Below are 17,671 nucleotides of genomic sequence, written 5' to 3'. Positions count from 1 at the left end.
ATTTATATATATTTAAATAGATATATATACATATCACAGAAAAGGGAGTTTTTGTCCCATGTCATGTCAGCTTTCCCATTCTCTTTCTATTCCAACAGATTCTAGGGCTAGAGCTAAAATCCCCTTTCCCTATAAGCTCTTTAATTTACTCTCAAATAACTGTGTTCTTTTAGTTTCTGTCTTTCCCCAAAGACTAAACTAGACGACTGGACGTTTTCTTTCTTGGCTCTAATTGTGCTGAAATCCTACTTAAAGTACAAAAAGGTCCAGACGGTGCTTAAAATCTACTTTTCCTACCACAGCAAAGAAAGCAAAGGCATTCTGCAAACAAAGTTATTTTTTCATAGACGTTACCTAGTAATTACACTAGTAGACGCTTTTGGTACCTTTCAAGGCCCTGTTTAAAGAGACATTATTTTCTTCCTTTCATGTCCTTATTATTGGAAAAATACAGTATGTGTTCATTCCCTCACAAAATGCAACAACACCTATAAATTAACATTCTAATGTTAATAAACATCCTTGGTAATGCCTAAATAAATGTTCTTGGTTACCCAATAATTAGAGATTCTTGTCTACTCTGAAAGAAATCTGACTCCTATTTAATATAACCTTATGTGAATACTGGAAAATTGGATTGTTGTGTCCATCATAGAAATAAGGCCAGGCCATGGAATTTGCATTCTAAGTATACCTTACTCTAGGTATGAAAATAATACTAGCCTACATTTGAGATCTTTGAGCAGTTTGAAGAAAGCAGCATTATCCATCTACGTTTCTGACAGAGGTGGTAATTTGGAGGAAAATAAGCTTTGCTGTTAAGTAGCCAGAGCAATGTATAAACACTAAAAAAGGAACACACTATTTTGCATTTTATTTTTTGTCTCCTACCTCCACCTAGGAGACACAGTAAGCGTTTTCATCACGGTTGAAACATGGCAAAATCAGAACTTAAGATATAGACTAGAGTGAGATATTCAAAGATAATTACAAAAAACTAACATTTCTTGAGCACTTATGTGCTAAGTGCTTTCTCACAACATTTCTATGAAGTAGGAGTTATTTTCATTCACAGATGGGGAAACCAAGGCACTGAGAGGTCAAATATGTTACCAAACTCTCAAGACAGAAAGTGAGGAAGTTTGAACCCAAATGCCCTCACTCCAGAGTCTGAACTGCTCTCAACCATTGCACAATATTATAAACAGACAAACTGCTAGAAACTATAAAGAGCAAGCACAATGATTAATTATCAACTACAGTCACAACAGCATGACTGGCTAAAAATCCTTCTTCCTCCTAGTGCTGATGGATAAAATATGACATTATTTTAAACGCACAGGTTAATTGAGGCATGCATTTAAAAGACACATACATGCATTCACACATATCTAATACATAGGTACAGAAAAACACAGGTGCCAAAACAGATAAAACTAAAATCCAGAATACTAAGTTTGTGAGCTAAACTGACAGCTGGACTTGGGAAGAGTGTCAGTCTGATAATCTAGAGGCTCACTGGGTCCATACGTGGGGGGAGGCTGGAACTGAGACCTTTGTATTAAGCTGAAACTCACAAAAGGCTTAAAGAAGTCACTGATAGAAAAAATTTCAACCCTATGCATAAAGAGACAAGAAGGAAATGTTTTGATTCCCATCTCATATCTGGCTAGGAAAAAGTGTCCCCTGAAAATGTGAATGTGTAGCTGTGGGTCTATATCTCATACAGGTTTAGGATATAAATTTATACCACCTACATGACTGAGGAAACTCCAAGCTGGAAAATTAACAGTTTGTGGCCAGTAATACTCCAAATCCCAGAAGAAGTAAAGGCAAAACACACACTGCAGCTGAAAGTAGATTTGAAAGTTTACCCCTATTGCCACTCCAGTGGTTCCCTAACTGAAATTTAGCCTTTTTTATTCTTGGAAAGCATTATATATATATATCTCAAAGATCAGAAAAATTTTAATGAAATGTCTTCTTTTAACATCTTAACATACACTCACAGTATTTGTTTCTTAGAAAATGGCTTGTTCTTTGATTTTAGGCTATTAATGATAAATTAAAAATGTATTTGTATTTCTTCAGTGTAGCATTTCATACTAAAAATCGCTGAATTGTACAATTTAAAAGGGTAAATTTTATGGTACATGAATTATATATCAATACAGCTGTTCAAAATGATGGGAGGTGGGGGCACTATACTTGCCTGTAGTTCCAGCTACATCAGGAAGCTGAGCCCAGGAGGTCAAGGCTGCAGTGGGCCATGATTGCACTGCTACACTCCAGCCTAGGTGACAAACTGAGACCCCGATCTCAAAACACACATACACACACAAACACATGTGCATACACACCTGGACACATCAAACTGCTGAAAACTAAAGAGAGAAAAACTGGAAATTTTCCAGAGGAAAAAAAGGTATATTATATAAAGAGGAACTAAAGTAAGACTTAGAGTAGACTTCTCATCAGACTATGCAGGTCAGAAGCAATGTAGTGACATCATGAAAGAAAAAACAATAAGCCCCAAAACAGAAGCAAAAAACAACTGTCAACCCAAAATTCTAAACTCAGCCAAAAAAAAAAAAAAAATCTTTCAAAATGAAGATGAAATAAAGACTTTTTTCAAGGTTGGTTAATAGATACAGAAATACAGTTATGTAGAAGGCATAAGATCTAGCATTTGATAGTGCAGTAGGGTAACTATAGTTAACAATAGTTTATTGTATAGTTCAAAACTGCTAGAAAAGAAGAATTAGAATATTCCCAACATAAAGAATATAAATGTTTGAAGTGATGAATACCCCACTATCCTGACTTGATCACTGTACATGGAATAAATGTATTAAAATATCACATATATCCCTGAAATAGGTACAACTATTACATATCAATTTTTTTAAAGATTGTTTTTTTAGACCAGAAAAAGAAAAAAGCTGAATTCATTGCCAGTAGACCTGTTCACATGAAGTGTTAAAGGACATTCTTCAGGCAGAAGAAATGTGAAACCAAACAGAAACTAAGAAATTAAGAGGTCCCAAAATGGGAAAAAGATGAAGGTAAACATAAGACTTTTTTTCTTATATTTAATCACTCTAAAAGATAAATTATTGTGTAAAGTAAAAATAAAGAGAATCTATTATAGAATTTATGGCATACGAAAAAGTGAAATATGTAACAGCACAAAAGACAGACAAGAGATAGAATTATACTGTTGAAAGATACACTATATATAATAGCATAAAATTATTTGAAGATATTCAGTAATAAACTAGAAATGGATGATATTATAAACACTAGCACGAACACTAAAAATAAGGAGCATTTAACCAATAAGCCAATGTGGACATAAAATGGAATCATAAAAAAAATTCAGCTAATCCAAATCCAAGTAGAAAAAGAAGAAAAAAAGGAACAAAGAACAAAGGAGACAAATAAAAAAGAACAAGGTGGTAGATTTAAATCTAAGTGTATCAATAATTCCATTAAATGTAATTGATCTAAATACTGGGATTAAAAGTAGAAAGAAAAACAAAGCATTTTAAAAGCAGTTCACAAGTCCTCACTAAAGTTAGAAAGACTAAAGGGACAAAGCAGTGAGGAAATAATGGATAACTCAACAAATAGTGCTGGAGTAAATGGCTATCATTATAAAAATAAATAAAATTACCTTTTGTCATGTCCAAAAATGCAAAAGAAGGAAGCAAACATTTGAGTCCTAATTGTAAAACGTAAGCTACTTTTCCAGGTCATGACTCTTCTTCTGAGAGCTACACTCTGGGTCTTCAATACTCATGGTTGTTACTCTGGCTTGGGCCCCACAGCTATAAGTTACTAAACCTAAGGTGAATGTTTGTCTCAAACTAGACCAATCAGATGTTTTTCACAGGAATTAGAATTTGGACTCAGTGGTTATAGTTAATCTATACTACCAACTGATTTTTTTTTTTTTTTTTTTTTTTTTGAGACAGAGTCTTGCTCTGTCACCCAGGCTGGAGTGCAGTGGCGCAGTCTTGGCTAACTGCAAGCTCTGCCTCCCAGGTTCAAGCGATTCTCCTGCCTCAGCCTCCTGAGTAGCTGGAATTACAGGCGCATGCCACTATGCCTGGCTAATTTTTTTTTTTTGTATTTTCAGTAGAGATAGGGTTTCTTCATATTGACCAGGCTGGTCTTGAACTCCCGACCTTGTGATCTGCCCTCCGCAGCCTCCCAAAGTGGTGGGATTACAGGCATGAGCCACCGTGCCCAGGCCACAACAGCATTTTCTAAACTGTAATTTAAATAATCTGAATGGTCACAAAACACATGGAAATGGGTTCTAAAACAGAATTAACAGACTCAAGGGTCTAATATTCTGTTAAACAGAATGATCCCTGCTCTACCACAGAACACGTTTTTTATAACTAAAACATATTCTTTTTCAGATTATATTAAATTTTGCTTATTGCTTAGAAGTTTCAACTTAAGTATCTTCGCTCTCAAGTAAAGTTTTGAGTGTAAACTCAATATATGATTATATACATTCTTATTTTATTAAAACAATACTGCCAATATAAACAGGAGTTAGTTGTTTTGAAGTTTCCAGAAAGATTTGCAGAGAATATAAAACAAACAATAACTCAAACTTTCAGGATGTTACATTTCCTTATATCTTTAATTTATCTCATCTCAAAGAAGACCAAAATTTCCATTATGGTTTTAAAGGCAGTGAGTGTGATATCCTATTCCACAATTCACTCCAGCATAGTAATTAAGAGCAAGGATTTGAAAATCAGATTGCCTGGATTCAAATTCTGACTCTATCACTTATTCGCTGTCTTTACTAATTTAAAATTACCAAATCATTCTGGGCTTCAATTTCCTCATCTATAAAATGGGATAATAATAATATCTAACTCACAGGACATTGTGAAGATGTTGGGCACTTAGAATAAATAGTACCTGATAAATCTAAGAGCTCCATAGTATCTATCACAGTATATTTGAGATACAGTCCCATGAAAAGACTTTTAAAATTAGATGACACTGTCACTACATAACCATTATAGAAAACTATTTATCAAAGGAAAGTAATTTTCCAAGTTTTTCAAAGTGATATGAATAAGAGGATAACAATAAAGACATTTGAAAAGTTTTTATAGTTATCAGACTATCAATGATAGCAAATAAAAAAGGTACCCATGAAATTGCATAAATTATCAAGTTATAGTATCTTGAAGATGGATAGCAATACCTAGTTAAAATAAGTACATTGTATAGACAGAAACTAGAAATAGCCCAGATGTCCATCAATAGAATACATCAACAGTGATACATTCATAAAATGGAACTCAGCAACAAAAAATAGGAACAGAGTACCAATGTATGCAATAACATGGATAGATCTCAGAAAAAAATATGCCAAAAGAAGCCTTACCCAATAACATATACATTATGATTCCTTTATATGAAATTCTAGAAGTAATCCATACAAAAATAACCTAGGCAAAACTAACCTATGGTGGGAAATAATCAGAACAATGATTTCTTGGGGTGGGATGAGGGTAGGGATATACGAAAGGAACATAAGGAGACTTCCCTGGTGGTAGTCATGTTTTATATCTTGATAGAGATTTGGGTTACACTAGTTTATATCTTCGTTAGAACTCACTGAATGGTATGGTTTTGTGTATTTTATGTACGTAAATTTTACCTCAAAAGAATAAAAACATAAGCAAATAGTGAACTTTAGTTGATGATATGCATGCTGAAGTATCTGGAAGGAAGTATACCTATGTCTGCCATTTACATGGAAATGCATTTTAAAAGATGGGTTGATGGAGTGATAGAGGGAAGGACAGGTACATGATAAAGCAAAAATACTAAAGTGTTAACTGCAGAATCTAGGAGGTGGTAGTTATATTGGTGCTTATGATAAAATTCTTTCAACTTTTCTATATGTTTGAAATTTTTCAAATAAAACAACGGAAAAAATAAACAGTTTATATTTCTTACCAACGCCTTGAGTTGTTAACGATCACTCCATTATCTATGGAAAACCTATCTGTTGGTAATCCAGCAATATTCCAAGCTCTAATTTGTACTGGATCACCCAGGGTTTTACTCAACAAGAACTCCTCTGAACATGGGATTTTTTTCTTCTGTAAGAAATAAACAAAAATCTGTTTTCTTTCATCTTGTTAATTGAAATATTTTTTAAATTAAAATATCAGTTTAATTGTCACTAGGTAGTATTTAATAACGCTAAGGAACGAAAGAAAAGAAATTAAAAGTTGAACTGTGGAACTATTTTACTGATGAAACAAGAAGCAAAAAAAGAAAGACCCCATGTTTTCAGTTATTTCTTCTTTTCTGTCCTTGTTATCATCCTTTCCCCCAAAATATCCCAAAACATACTTTGGATGTTCTAAAACAAGACTTAAAAAATATAAAACCATTACCTTGCACAACATGCTCCAATCTTTTGTACATGTTTCTCGAAAGCCAGAAGTGAAAGCACCAAGGTAAGCTATGACTCCTGCTGATACCAAGACATCGCCAGTTAAATTTTCATATGTTATCTGAAGGTCATCTGCAGCTTGGGCCCATCTGTGCCATCAACCAAAGGCAAAATCGATTTACAACAGAGAATGATGGGAGACAGTAATTGAAAGGGCAAGGGCTTCCAGTCCAACTGTGTAACAAAAAGCTATCAAATGTGGGACACCTGCTTATCTGTAAAATGAGGTTGGAACCCTTCTAGCTCTTATGTGCTATAACATGTATCTATGTTATGTGAATGACAATCTTCCTTTCATTAATAGAATATTAGACATTTCTTACAGGACTTGGCCCTTCACAAAAAGCAAAAAATAAACCAAAAAACAAAACAAAACAAAAACCCAAAACACCAACATTTTGCCTAATAATTTTCTCTTGGATGATTTGGTCTAGTGGATGTGCTATTTGTTTTAGTATTTATTGTTAGACTGTAAAACACAGGAACATTTGCAATTCATTGCCAAAAATTACATTTAAGCTGTATAGAAGCTGACATACTAAGAACGGTATTTTTTCCATTTAATGAAACCCATACAATAAAAAAGTGTATTCCAAAACTATCTAATCTGTACTACAAAGTCTTGTCAAACTTTATCGTGTTATTCATTCAACAAATAGAATAAATGAAATAGCTGGCTGTCCAATCCAAGTAAATACATTAGAATAAAGCTTACTGGCTTTGTTAGATCAAGCCAGTTATATCTTCGTTAACATAAAATTTAACCAATGAACCATGCATTCACTACTCCCTCCAAACATTGTATTACAAAAAATTTTACACATACATAAAATTGGAAAGAACTGTACAACAAACAACTACATACTCACCACTTGGATTAAAAAAATTGTTACCATTTGCCTTATTTGCCTCTTTTAAAAGACCATGTGAAAGCAATTTGTAAACACCATCCTCAAGACTGATATCCTTGTTTGGAGAAGCCTGGCCAGGTGTCTTCCAGGATGTCCCATATTCTCAACCAGCCATTGTAAAATCAGTAATTACAATAAACACCCAAAGAAGGTCACATATTCAAGCCTGACATTCCTAAATCTTGTTAAAATAAATAGAAATCTGACCTTGATTTTTCTCCACCCAGTCCTCCAATTAATTGTGAGGCTCTTTCAAGTTTCTTAGCACAGAGTTCCACCTGGTCTTCTAAAGCAGCCTTTTCCTCTGTTTTCTCAAGAAATGTCATTTGTAAATTTTCCAAATGATGTTCTACTTCTGCCAGTTCTGCTCTCTTCTGATTCAAAAGCTCCATTGTCTCAGCTAAAGACTTCTGAGCTTCTGTTAAGCGAGCTTTCTTAGGAGCCACTACCTTTTTGGGAACAATATATGCAGATATGATGTGTACTATGTAAAATTGATATCTGTATAATTCCTCCCTTATAGATATTATGGATTAGAAATGCATTATAATAAATTACATAAACATTTTGCCTTAAATCTTCTGTTTTTACATACAAAGTAAAATATACCTATATATATTATAAAGTAGATAAATCTGGACTAGCAAATTGTTACCTATAAAATGATAATTTACACTGGGCTAACAAAATGTCGAAATATGTAGCAAAAATGTCACAAGATGTCTCAAAATAATCAGTAGGTGTCACTCAACTGTCGTCAAATAACAGAGAAAAACATATAACATGAAATAATAAGTGTTTGTTTAAACACATGAATATGCTTTGGGTGTTTTTTTTTTCCCTTTCCAAGCTTGTGATTTTCTTCCTAGTCAGATTGAGGCTTACATCTGCCTTGCCAGGATTAGAGCTGTGATGGTGGAAATAGAAAGGAAGAAAACCTTGATGCTCAGTTTCACTACCAAAACTGAATTTTCCTCAACAAATCTTGAAAAGTCACATTTGAATGACAAAAAAGGGATTTCCTAAAGTTGTTTTGTTATGCCCATCAGCATATCAACAATGCAGTTTGGCCAACTGGATCACTGAGCGTCCTCTAAGCCCTTGGTATAAAGAATGTAGAAGATGACTAGAGAGAGTCTGCGCCTATTAGAAAGTAGATAGACCTAACCCTTCTAGTAAATTGCCATGAAAGAAGCTGAAGGCAAGGACAAACGAGAGAGAGAGAGAGCAAAGTGTATCAGACACAAAATGCCCTGCTTTCTCTCTGCTGCATTGAAATCATGAAAGAAAATGTGTTAAATAAGTAGACAGAAAGCACATGAAAGAAAATGTGTTAAATAAGTAGACAGAAAGCAGGAAGCTCCCTTTTCTGCTTCTGACTTCAGAGAAGACATTACTGCATATTTCCCTCCCATGCTTCTGTATCAACATGGGGCAGCTTGTATCAGAATAAAAACGGCAGTGTGGAGGTGTAGAGTGGGAAGGCAGGAAAAAGCCTGAGTGCCTTGGCTTCTCTGCTTTGTAGAAAGGATCCACAGGATTCTACACATCTGTGGAACATGTGGAAATTAGCTGAGCTACCATGAGACTACCGTGTGAAGGGACAAGATGTTTAATGGAAAGACATCCTAGATAAAATTAATTTTATTTCTTTAACAGGTTTTTTCAGGTCTGCTCCCTTGAAACTAACAAAGTCTCTACCTCTCTCTAGGTACGTGTATGTATATCATTTAGGAAGACCTTCCCAATTATTACAACTTGATCATTTATTCTGTCTTCTGAGTTTGTTTTAAACACATGCTACCACATATTTTCATCTACCTTTTTATTTACATTTCTTTCTTCCTTAGGTAGAATTCTGCAAGCTGCGAGGGCAAAGCCTTTGTTGCCCTGGTCCTTTGCTAGCCAGATTTACAAAATGCTCTTAACTATTCTCTGCTCTCCCAGAAATTTGGACCCGGTGGGTATTCCATGAAAGGTTCTGTGTCAGTGCATGGTATTGTTTCAGGGGATCTTTCCATGCTCTGCCTCTTAACTCTACTGGATCCTCTTACTTCTGATCCTTGGAATCAACTTTTTAATCTGGCACTTTCCCCTTGATGGTTTAGATTTTTCTTTGCTTCTGCCTCATCAAACCTTAATTCCCCTTTGTCCTGGGTCCTAAAGCTACAAGTAAATCTGACTAATTTTACTCATCATCCCTGCTCCTGCATCACTACCACCCACACCAGCCCCAACCAGGTTATGTTATGCACAAATATTCTCTTCGTCTACTAGGTATGCAATCAATATATGATAATATGTTACAGCAGGACAAATTCTCTCTGTGGTCACTTTGAGAAACTTCTTAACCAGTAAGTATAAGTACAGATTTTAATTCCTGGGAATATCTTAGTAGAATACAGACGTGCTAATCTTCAAAATACCTTTGCAACTCTGTCGTACACTTCCATGGCCATAATCCACTTACACAGACCCTCAGCTGCAGAAGAAGCTTTAGCAACCTTAGGGGGATCAAATTCAGGGTTCGTTAAGTATTCACTACGAATCTTCTGCATAACAGTCACCTATATAACAAAGATTTAAATTTTAAAATTTCAATATAGATCACACAATCATCAGATGAAAAAATCATATACAATAAAAACATTTGTATAAAAAAGTAATGTTGGCTTTAAAAGCCAAAATAAGTATTTTGAGATAATTTAAAAATAAGCATAATTGTAGCAGAAATACATCACATTTGTGAGCAAAATATGCAAATGTATTACAGATATGAAGGCAAAATGTTTCTTCCAAAAATATTAAAAGACTTACAAGTTTAGGCCGGGCACAGTGGCTCACACTTGTAATCCCAGCACTTTGGGAGGCCAAGGCTGGCAGATCACTTGAGACCAGGAGTTTGAGGCCAGCCTGGCCAACATGGTGAAATCCCATCTCTACTAATAGTATAAAAATTAGCTGGGCATGGTGGAGGGTGGCGGGTGCCTGTAATCCCAGCTACTCAAGAGGCTGAAGCAGGAGAATTGCTTGAACCTGGGAGGTGGAGGTTGCAGTGAGCCAAGATCATGCCACTGCACTCCAGCCTGGGCTACAGAGCAAGACTCCATCTAAAAAAAAAAAAAAAAAAGACATACATTGAGAGGACAAACAGAAACAATGGAAAAGAACAATTAAACATTAAGAATAAGAATTTGGATAGAAAATAATGTGCTATACTTTTTAAATCTTACATAAATTTGTATATCATATTTCTTAATTTGTTATAAGAAGACAGACAACTCTTTCAAGTCAATTATACACTAAAAGAGTAACTTATTAAATAACTTTTTAATTATCTGAGACAGGAATGGTTTTAAACATTATGAAAATTCATAGTATCGTTAATAAATGTAATATCTCTATTATGTTAATCCTAAAATGGACTATTTCTATATGTGTTGTAAACTATTGCATAATATTAAAGTTTCTAAACATCTTAACCAAGTCACATTTATAGAAAGAAACCCAATGCAACTCACTGGAATGTTGTCCTTGTCATATTCTTTCAAATCTCTTAAGAAATTCATATCTCCCAGAAGTTTTTTGCTAGGTCCCCAGTAATCTAATATCTACAAATAAAATTTATGGAAATTTGTTAAATTTGCAACTAAAAATGCTAGATGTAAAATTTTTCTTCTTGAAGTTTAAGAGGTATTATCAAGAGAAACTAATCGTATACTTTTTGTTTGTTTTGAGATGGAGTCTCACTCTGTCGCCCAGGCTGGAGTGCAGTGGTGCAATCTTGTCTCACTGCCTCCCAGGTTGAAGTGATTCTCCCACTTCAGCCTAGCTGGGACTACAGGCATCTTCCACTACACCTGGCTAATTACTGTATTTTTAGTAGAGACGGGGTTTCACCATGTTGGCTAGGCTGGTCTCCAATTCCTGACCTCAAGTGATCCACCTGCCTCAGCCTCCCAAAGTGCTGGGATTATAGGCGTGAGCCACGACGCCCAGCTATCAACTTACATCTCCTTGGAAATTAAGACTTTCCTCAAGTACATGTTAAACATAAAATATTTTTAAATATGGAAATGCATTTATAGGCTGAATTTGTTTAAAAAAGTAAACACTGAAAAGGAAATAATGTGATTATTTCTTTTGAAAACTTCAGCAACTTGAGTAAACGCTATCACAATTTCATATAAGAAAATAAATTTTTATTACTTCAAAATTTACTTTCCTGTATTCTTTGACTCTTTTAAATAAGAAAAGTACCAAACTTTTTCTTAAAGACAAACTCCTCACTTACCTAGACTCTCCAAGTGAAATTAAAGGAGAAAGCAGAAAGCCAAAGAGTGAGTACACGTTGCTCTGCCAACCATAGGGTAAAAGCACATGCTACTTATACTGGCAAAAGAGCTGAAATAACCAGCTGAAAGTTCTTTTTCCTGCTTCTGGAAGCCTGATAGGGAGGGGTGTGTGTGTGTGTGTGTGTGTGTATGTGTGTGTGTGTGTATATGTGTGTGTGTATGTGTGTGTGTGTGTGTATGTGTGTGTGTGTGTGTGTGTAAATGAGAATAACTTAATAAGAGCCTATTTATTTTCTCAATGAAGGACAGAATGGCCAAAAAAAAAAAAAAATCTAATTCTTTAATTCAGGAATTTAAACCCACGTATTAAAAAAACCTGAAGAGAAAATTAGCCTGTACATTCAGTTTAGAACGGATATTATGCCTTCCTTTTTAAGGGATGTATCCTTGAATAATAATTGTAATAATAACAGCTAACATTTATTGTGCACTTACTGTTTGTGAGGCTTTACACCTAAAAACTTTATATGTATTAACTAATCTAATTCTCTCATTAGCTTTATGAGGTAGATACTATGAGTACCCTCTTTTTTTTTATTTTTTTTTATTTTTTTATTTTTTTAATTTTTTTTATTTATTATTATTATAATACTTTAAGTTCTAGGGTACATGTGCATAACGTGCAGGTTTGTTACATATGTATACTTGTGCCATGTTGGTCTGCTGCACCCATCAACTCGTCAGCACCCATCAACTCGTCATTTACATCAGGTATAACTCCCAATGCCATCCCTCCCCCCTCCCCCTTCCCCATGATAGGCCCTGGTGTGTGATGTTCCCCTTCCCAAGTTCAAGTGATCTCATTGTTCAGTTCCCACCTATGAGTGAGAACATGTGGTGTTTGGTTTTCTGTTCTTGTGATAGTTTGCTAAGAATGATGGTTTCCAGCTGCATCCATGTCCCTACAAAGGACACAAACTCATCCTTTTTTATGGCTGCATAGTATTCCATGGTGTATATGTGCCACATTTTCTTAATCCAGTCTGTCACTGATGGACATTTGGGTTGATTCCAAGTCTTCGCTATTGTGAATAGTGCCGCAATAAACATACGTGTGCATGTGTCTTTATAGCAGCATGATTTATAATCCTTTGGGTATATACCCAGTAATGGGATGGCTGGGTCATATGGTACATCTCTTTTTAATGGAATCCCACACGTTAAATACCTTAACCAAGGTCACGCTGCTAGTGGGGCTGGGATTTCTGAATACAGACATTCTAGCTCCAGAGCACATGCTTTTAACAACTTCACTATACTGCTTAACTCAGCAGATTTGTTGGAATACCTAGAAAGAATCTTAGCTGGAAAAGTACAAGTACCTCAGTGTTCATTTAGTTCCAAGCCCATGGTAGTGGAGAATTCTGCATAGACAGAAAAGGAGATGGAAGCAACTAGAACCACATTTTTTTTTTTTTTTTTTTTGAGCTGGAGTCCCACTCTGTCACCAAGGCTGGAGTGCAGAGGCACGATCTTGGCTCATTGCAACCTCTGCCTCCTGGGTTCAAGCAATTCTCCTGCCTCAGCCTCCTGAGTAGCTGGGATGACAGGTGCCTGCCACTGCATCCGGTTAATTTTTGTATTTTAGTAGAGACGGGGTTTTACCATGTTAGCCAGATTCATCTGGAATCACATTTTTTTGACACTACATTGTCTTAGCTTTACCCTAGAATATATACAGACAATATCTGGAAAACAATGTTTCTTCCCTAATTTGGGTACTGTTGATATTTGATAATAGTTGCTGCTGACAAGTTCTATACATTCATGAATATGATTCAAATCTGTGTCAAGTTATTACCTTGCCTCCAGTCCCTGAAGGATCTGAAATTTTTTCTGGTTTTATATCTTTCATGACACAAACAGCAGCCATAACTAGTTTAACACCAGATGGAGGATTCTTCATTGATTTCACAATTGTAATGTCAGCTGGCTAAAAGAAAAAAACAAAAACAAACAGGACATCTTCAGAATAGTTTACTTTTAAATAATGAAAAAATTTTAAAGTAATGTTGGAGAATAATGAAAGCACTCCTTTTTATTTGAAATCAAAGTTTTGTTGTTTTTATTTTTTATTTATTTTTTTACTTTATGTGATTATGAAACAATTAGCAAAAGAGAATTCAGCACAGATTAAGACTAATGGTTCTCAAATGTTGGGAGGGGTCAGTCATAGATACTTATGAGAATATAATGGCAGCTATAAATCCACCAGAAAATATAGTTTTTCGCATATACAATCACATACCACACCCATTTGTGGAACCTAGGTTAAGAATCCTAATTTAGATGAAGATTTAATTCTATATTTGCTTATATATATTAGTTGTATTGAAGATGAAAGAAGAGGTAGGTCCCAATTCCAAACCTATTTTCTAAAAAGGTATACATTGTTAGATAGTATAGATTCATTTACCCACACCAATATATTTCTGACATTTCTTGCAAGATGCAAATGTTGGAAAGCTAACAACTATATATCTTAGTTTTTCATGCAACTAGAGTTCTGGGTGAGAATTCGATTCCAGATCACTTGAGTGATACTAGAATTCAGACAATAAATGGGGAGAGTGGCAGGGTGCAAGACATCCATTGTTACAATGTAGATTATAGTGGAGGTCATGTGGCACTGTAGGAAGGCTCTGCAGGCTTCCTACTCAGAGGGACAGCTGCTCTGGTAGACCATTTCTGCGGTATGTCTTTGTGAGTCATTCCTGGAGGCTCAGCCTCTTCCAACAATTCTGTAATCCATTTATAAAATTCCCTAAAGAATCTTTGTCTGCTTATACTAAATAGAGTTAACTCTCTTCTCTGTAACTGAACTCTAACTCAGGTAATACAGCATTTGATATCAGGAAGGGTATAAGCAACAGACTCTCAATGAAAGGGGACCCTAGTATTAATGACCTAAATTGAAGGCATCAAGAATCCTATATCAGGGGATGGAGTGCTGAAAGTTCATGGAACATAGAGAGAAGTTACTTACTTGAGAGTTACATGAGAGAAGTTGCTCATGGTCACCTAGAATGGAGTGCCTCTTAAAACAAGGCTTTGTCAAAATAAGTAGCTGCTGTAATAAATCTCTAAGGAGAGAATGCAGAAAGATCACAGGGTAATAAGTGACTCTTAAATGTGCCAGAAATTAGCCAGGCATGGTGTCACGTGACTGTAGTTCCAGCTACTCAGGAAGCTGAGTCGGGGGGTTGGGGGGGATTACTTTAACCCAAAAGTTTCAGGTTGTGGTGAGCTATGATCACATCGCTGCACTCCAATCTGAGTGACAGAGTGAGACCCTGTCTCAAAAAAAAAAAAAGAAAGAAAGAAAGTACCTGAGAGCATGAAGAAAGAATATAATAAGCTCAGCGTTTTAAATTCCTGATTCATAGTGCATTGAGAGCACTAGGAAATTTCTATAAATGCCCTAAAATAATCTCTTGTCTTATAACTACAGGGCTGATGTTACTGAAAATCAGAGAGTTTGATTCTGTGAAATGCTGAATTGCCCACAGGTTGAGTTTACAGTCTTGTCAGGTCTGTTACATGAAAGAAAGAGTATTGATTAGGAAAAAAGGCAAAAAATGGGACCTGAATACACTGTTGACCCCCTAGTCAACAGATGCTGTCTCTCCTGCTGTGCTTGGTGCAGTTGTTCTGGTCTTCCCTAAAGACCTGTAAAAAGTTGTGTACAACATAATGTGGTACAGATGGTGCCACTCACAGCTGTACTGGAAATGGCCTTTAAGTTTTTCTGTGTATGCAGGTCCAGGAGGCTGCAGAAGACTAGCTCCACACTGTACTTAACATATGCCTGCTGGTCCACGTACAGAACCACTTTGGCCTCTTGGAGTCTATTCGTCTCATTCTACTAGAATATCCTGAATGAAAATTATAAATAATATACAAAAAGCAAAAATAGGCCAGGCATGGAAGCTCATGCCTATAATCCCAGCACTTTGAGAGGCCAAGCTGGGAGGATAACTTGAGCCCAGGAGTTTGAGACCAACATGGGCAACATAGGGTGACCCTGTCTCTACAAAAAAAAAAAAAATTTAAAAAGATTAGCCAGGCATAGTGGTGTGTGTCTGTGGTCCTAGCTACTGAGGAGGCTATGGTAGGAGAATCATTTGAGCCCAGGAGATGGAGGCTGCAGCGGGCCATGACTGCACTACTGCACTCCAGCCTGGTCAACAAAGTGAGACTCTGCCTCAAAAATAAATAAATAAAATAAAATAAAATAAAAATAAAATAAAATAAAACAATATATCAAAGGCAAACTGTTAAGAGGCAAGTTTCATTTGATTAGAAAGAAACAAGATAATGCCACCTACTGAAATACAGCCACTTCTAATAAGCCAAATACCCATATTCAACTTCCCTCTGTTGATGAAACACAAAGTAGTTAATTCAAACACGTGCCTTAAGTGTATCCAGTGCAGACAGAGCTGCTTCCAAGGCTGGAATTGCCTCAGCTAGGTCACTTTCACACTCATTTTTCAGAGCTTGGGCTTCTTCAGCTTTCCCACTGGCTACCTCTTCATCCAATTTCACAAATTGTCTTTTCGCTTCCACTTGTACAGACTCTATCTCAATAACCTAAAGAAGTGAAAGATGAAGACAATTTCTCAAACACCCTATTGCTTTTTCAATCCTAGACAAAAGAATATTTGAAAATCAGGGAATCTAAAATATCATTTTGAAGGATAGAAGGGTCTATAATAAAATCAGGAGAAATACAAATACCTGTGAACTAATTTGGAAATCGGCTTCACAAATTCCTTCAAAAAAGACAGAACCCACATTGGACCCAATGAGACAGCCAGTCAATGGAAAAGGGTAAAGTTTCTAAAGTCTAGTGCCAAAAAATTAACTCTTACTTTCTAGGCTAATTTTACATATTTCAATTGTCCTTTGACATGAAAAACATTCAGGATACTCTACCTGCATCATATTTGCATTTTCAATTTTAGCTTCCTCCAATTTGGGCTGTAATTCAACAAGCTCCATTTGCATTTCACCAACCTAAAGAGACAGTTTATAATATGATTAAGTTTCCATTGCTGTAATTGCTATTGAAACCAAATGCAGAAAATATAAATTTAAATGTATCCATAAAAGTATTGGAGCAGAAAATCTCAACTTTTTCTGCTAGTTCTTTGCATGATAAACAAAACTATGAAAGTGTGGGCCAGGGCCAAGCACAGTGGCTCACGTCTGTAATCCTAGCACTTTGGGAGGTCGAGGCAGGTGGACTGCCTGAGCTCAGGAATTCGAGACAAGCCTGAGGAACATGGTGAAATCCCGTCTCTACTAAAAATACAAAAAATTTGCCAGGCGTGGCGGCGTGCACCTGTAATCCCAGCTATTCGGGAGGGTGAGACAGAATTGCTTGAACTTGGGAGGTGGAGGTTGCAGTGAGCCAAGATTGTGCCATTACACTCCAGTCTGGGTGACAGAGTGACACTCCGTCTCAAAAAAAAAAAAAAAAAAAAAAAAGGTGTGGGCCAGTTTTCTTCACAGAAGACCTCAGTAGGAGAATGCAGTTGCCATGGAAGAAATGTAGATTGAAAACAAAGCAGCATCTCAGAGTATTCCTGGTATACTATGTGCATGACATATGATACAAAGATCAGCCAACTAAACCTCTATTACTTATGTTGAACTAACACTAATTAAGTATTACTAGCACTTATTTAAAAAACCACAAATCTCATATTTAACCAGCTTTTATAATAAAAAGCGACCTAAACTTATATTCTCTTAAATGGCAAAAAATTAATTAAAATAAAACATGATCTATTTGAGCTGTGTGGTCTAGGCAACTTACTGAACTTCTATAAAACTTACTATACTCATTTGTAAAATGAGGATCATAAAAGTGTCTACCTTATAGAGTTGTTATG

General features: G+C 35.7%; 1 protein-coding gene across 1 annotated transcript in view; it reads right to left on the bottom strand.

Annotated features, from left to right (window-relative positions):
* DNAH12 (dynein, axonemal, heavy chain 12) overlaps nucleotides 1-17,671 on the bottom strand; it is a 261,319-nt gene that overhangs the window by 66,773 nt on the left and 176,875 nt on the right. Inside the window, exons 48-55 of the mRNA XM_011998427.1 lie at nucleotides 16,710-16,790; nucleotides 16,188-16,364; nucleotides 13,573-13,704; nucleotides 10,938-11,027; nucleotides 9,843-9,983; nucleotides 7,624-7,865; nucleotides 6,447-6,594; nucleotides 6,001-6,146 (exon numbers count right to left, since the gene is read on the bottom strand). Of these exons, the coding sequence (XP_011853817.1) occupies nucleotides 6,001-6,146; nucleotides 6,447-6,594; nucleotides 7,624-7,865; nucleotides 9,843-9,983; nucleotides 10,938-11,027; nucleotides 13,573-13,704; nucleotides 16,188-16,364; nucleotides 16,710-16,790 (1,157 nt within the window). The remainder of the gene's footprint in view (nucleotides 1-6,000; nucleotides 6,147-6,446; nucleotides 6,595-7,623; nucleotides 7,866-9,842; nucleotides 9,984-10,937; nucleotides 11,028-13,572; nucleotides 13,705-16,187; nucleotides 16,365-16,709; nucleotides 16,791-17,671) is intronic.

This window comes from Mandrillus leucophaeus, unplaced genomic scaffold (assembly GCF_000951045.1).
Source record: "Mandrillus leucophaeus isolate KB7577 unplaced genomic scaffold, Mleu.le_1.0 Scaffold57, whole genome shotgun sequence".
Lineage (NCBI taxonomy): Eukaryota > Metazoa > Chordata > Mammalia > Primates > Cercopithecidae > Mandrillus > Mandrillus leucophaeus.
Note: the sequence above shows the minus strand (reverse complement) of the source record. Positions and strands in the feature narration are given on the sequence as shown.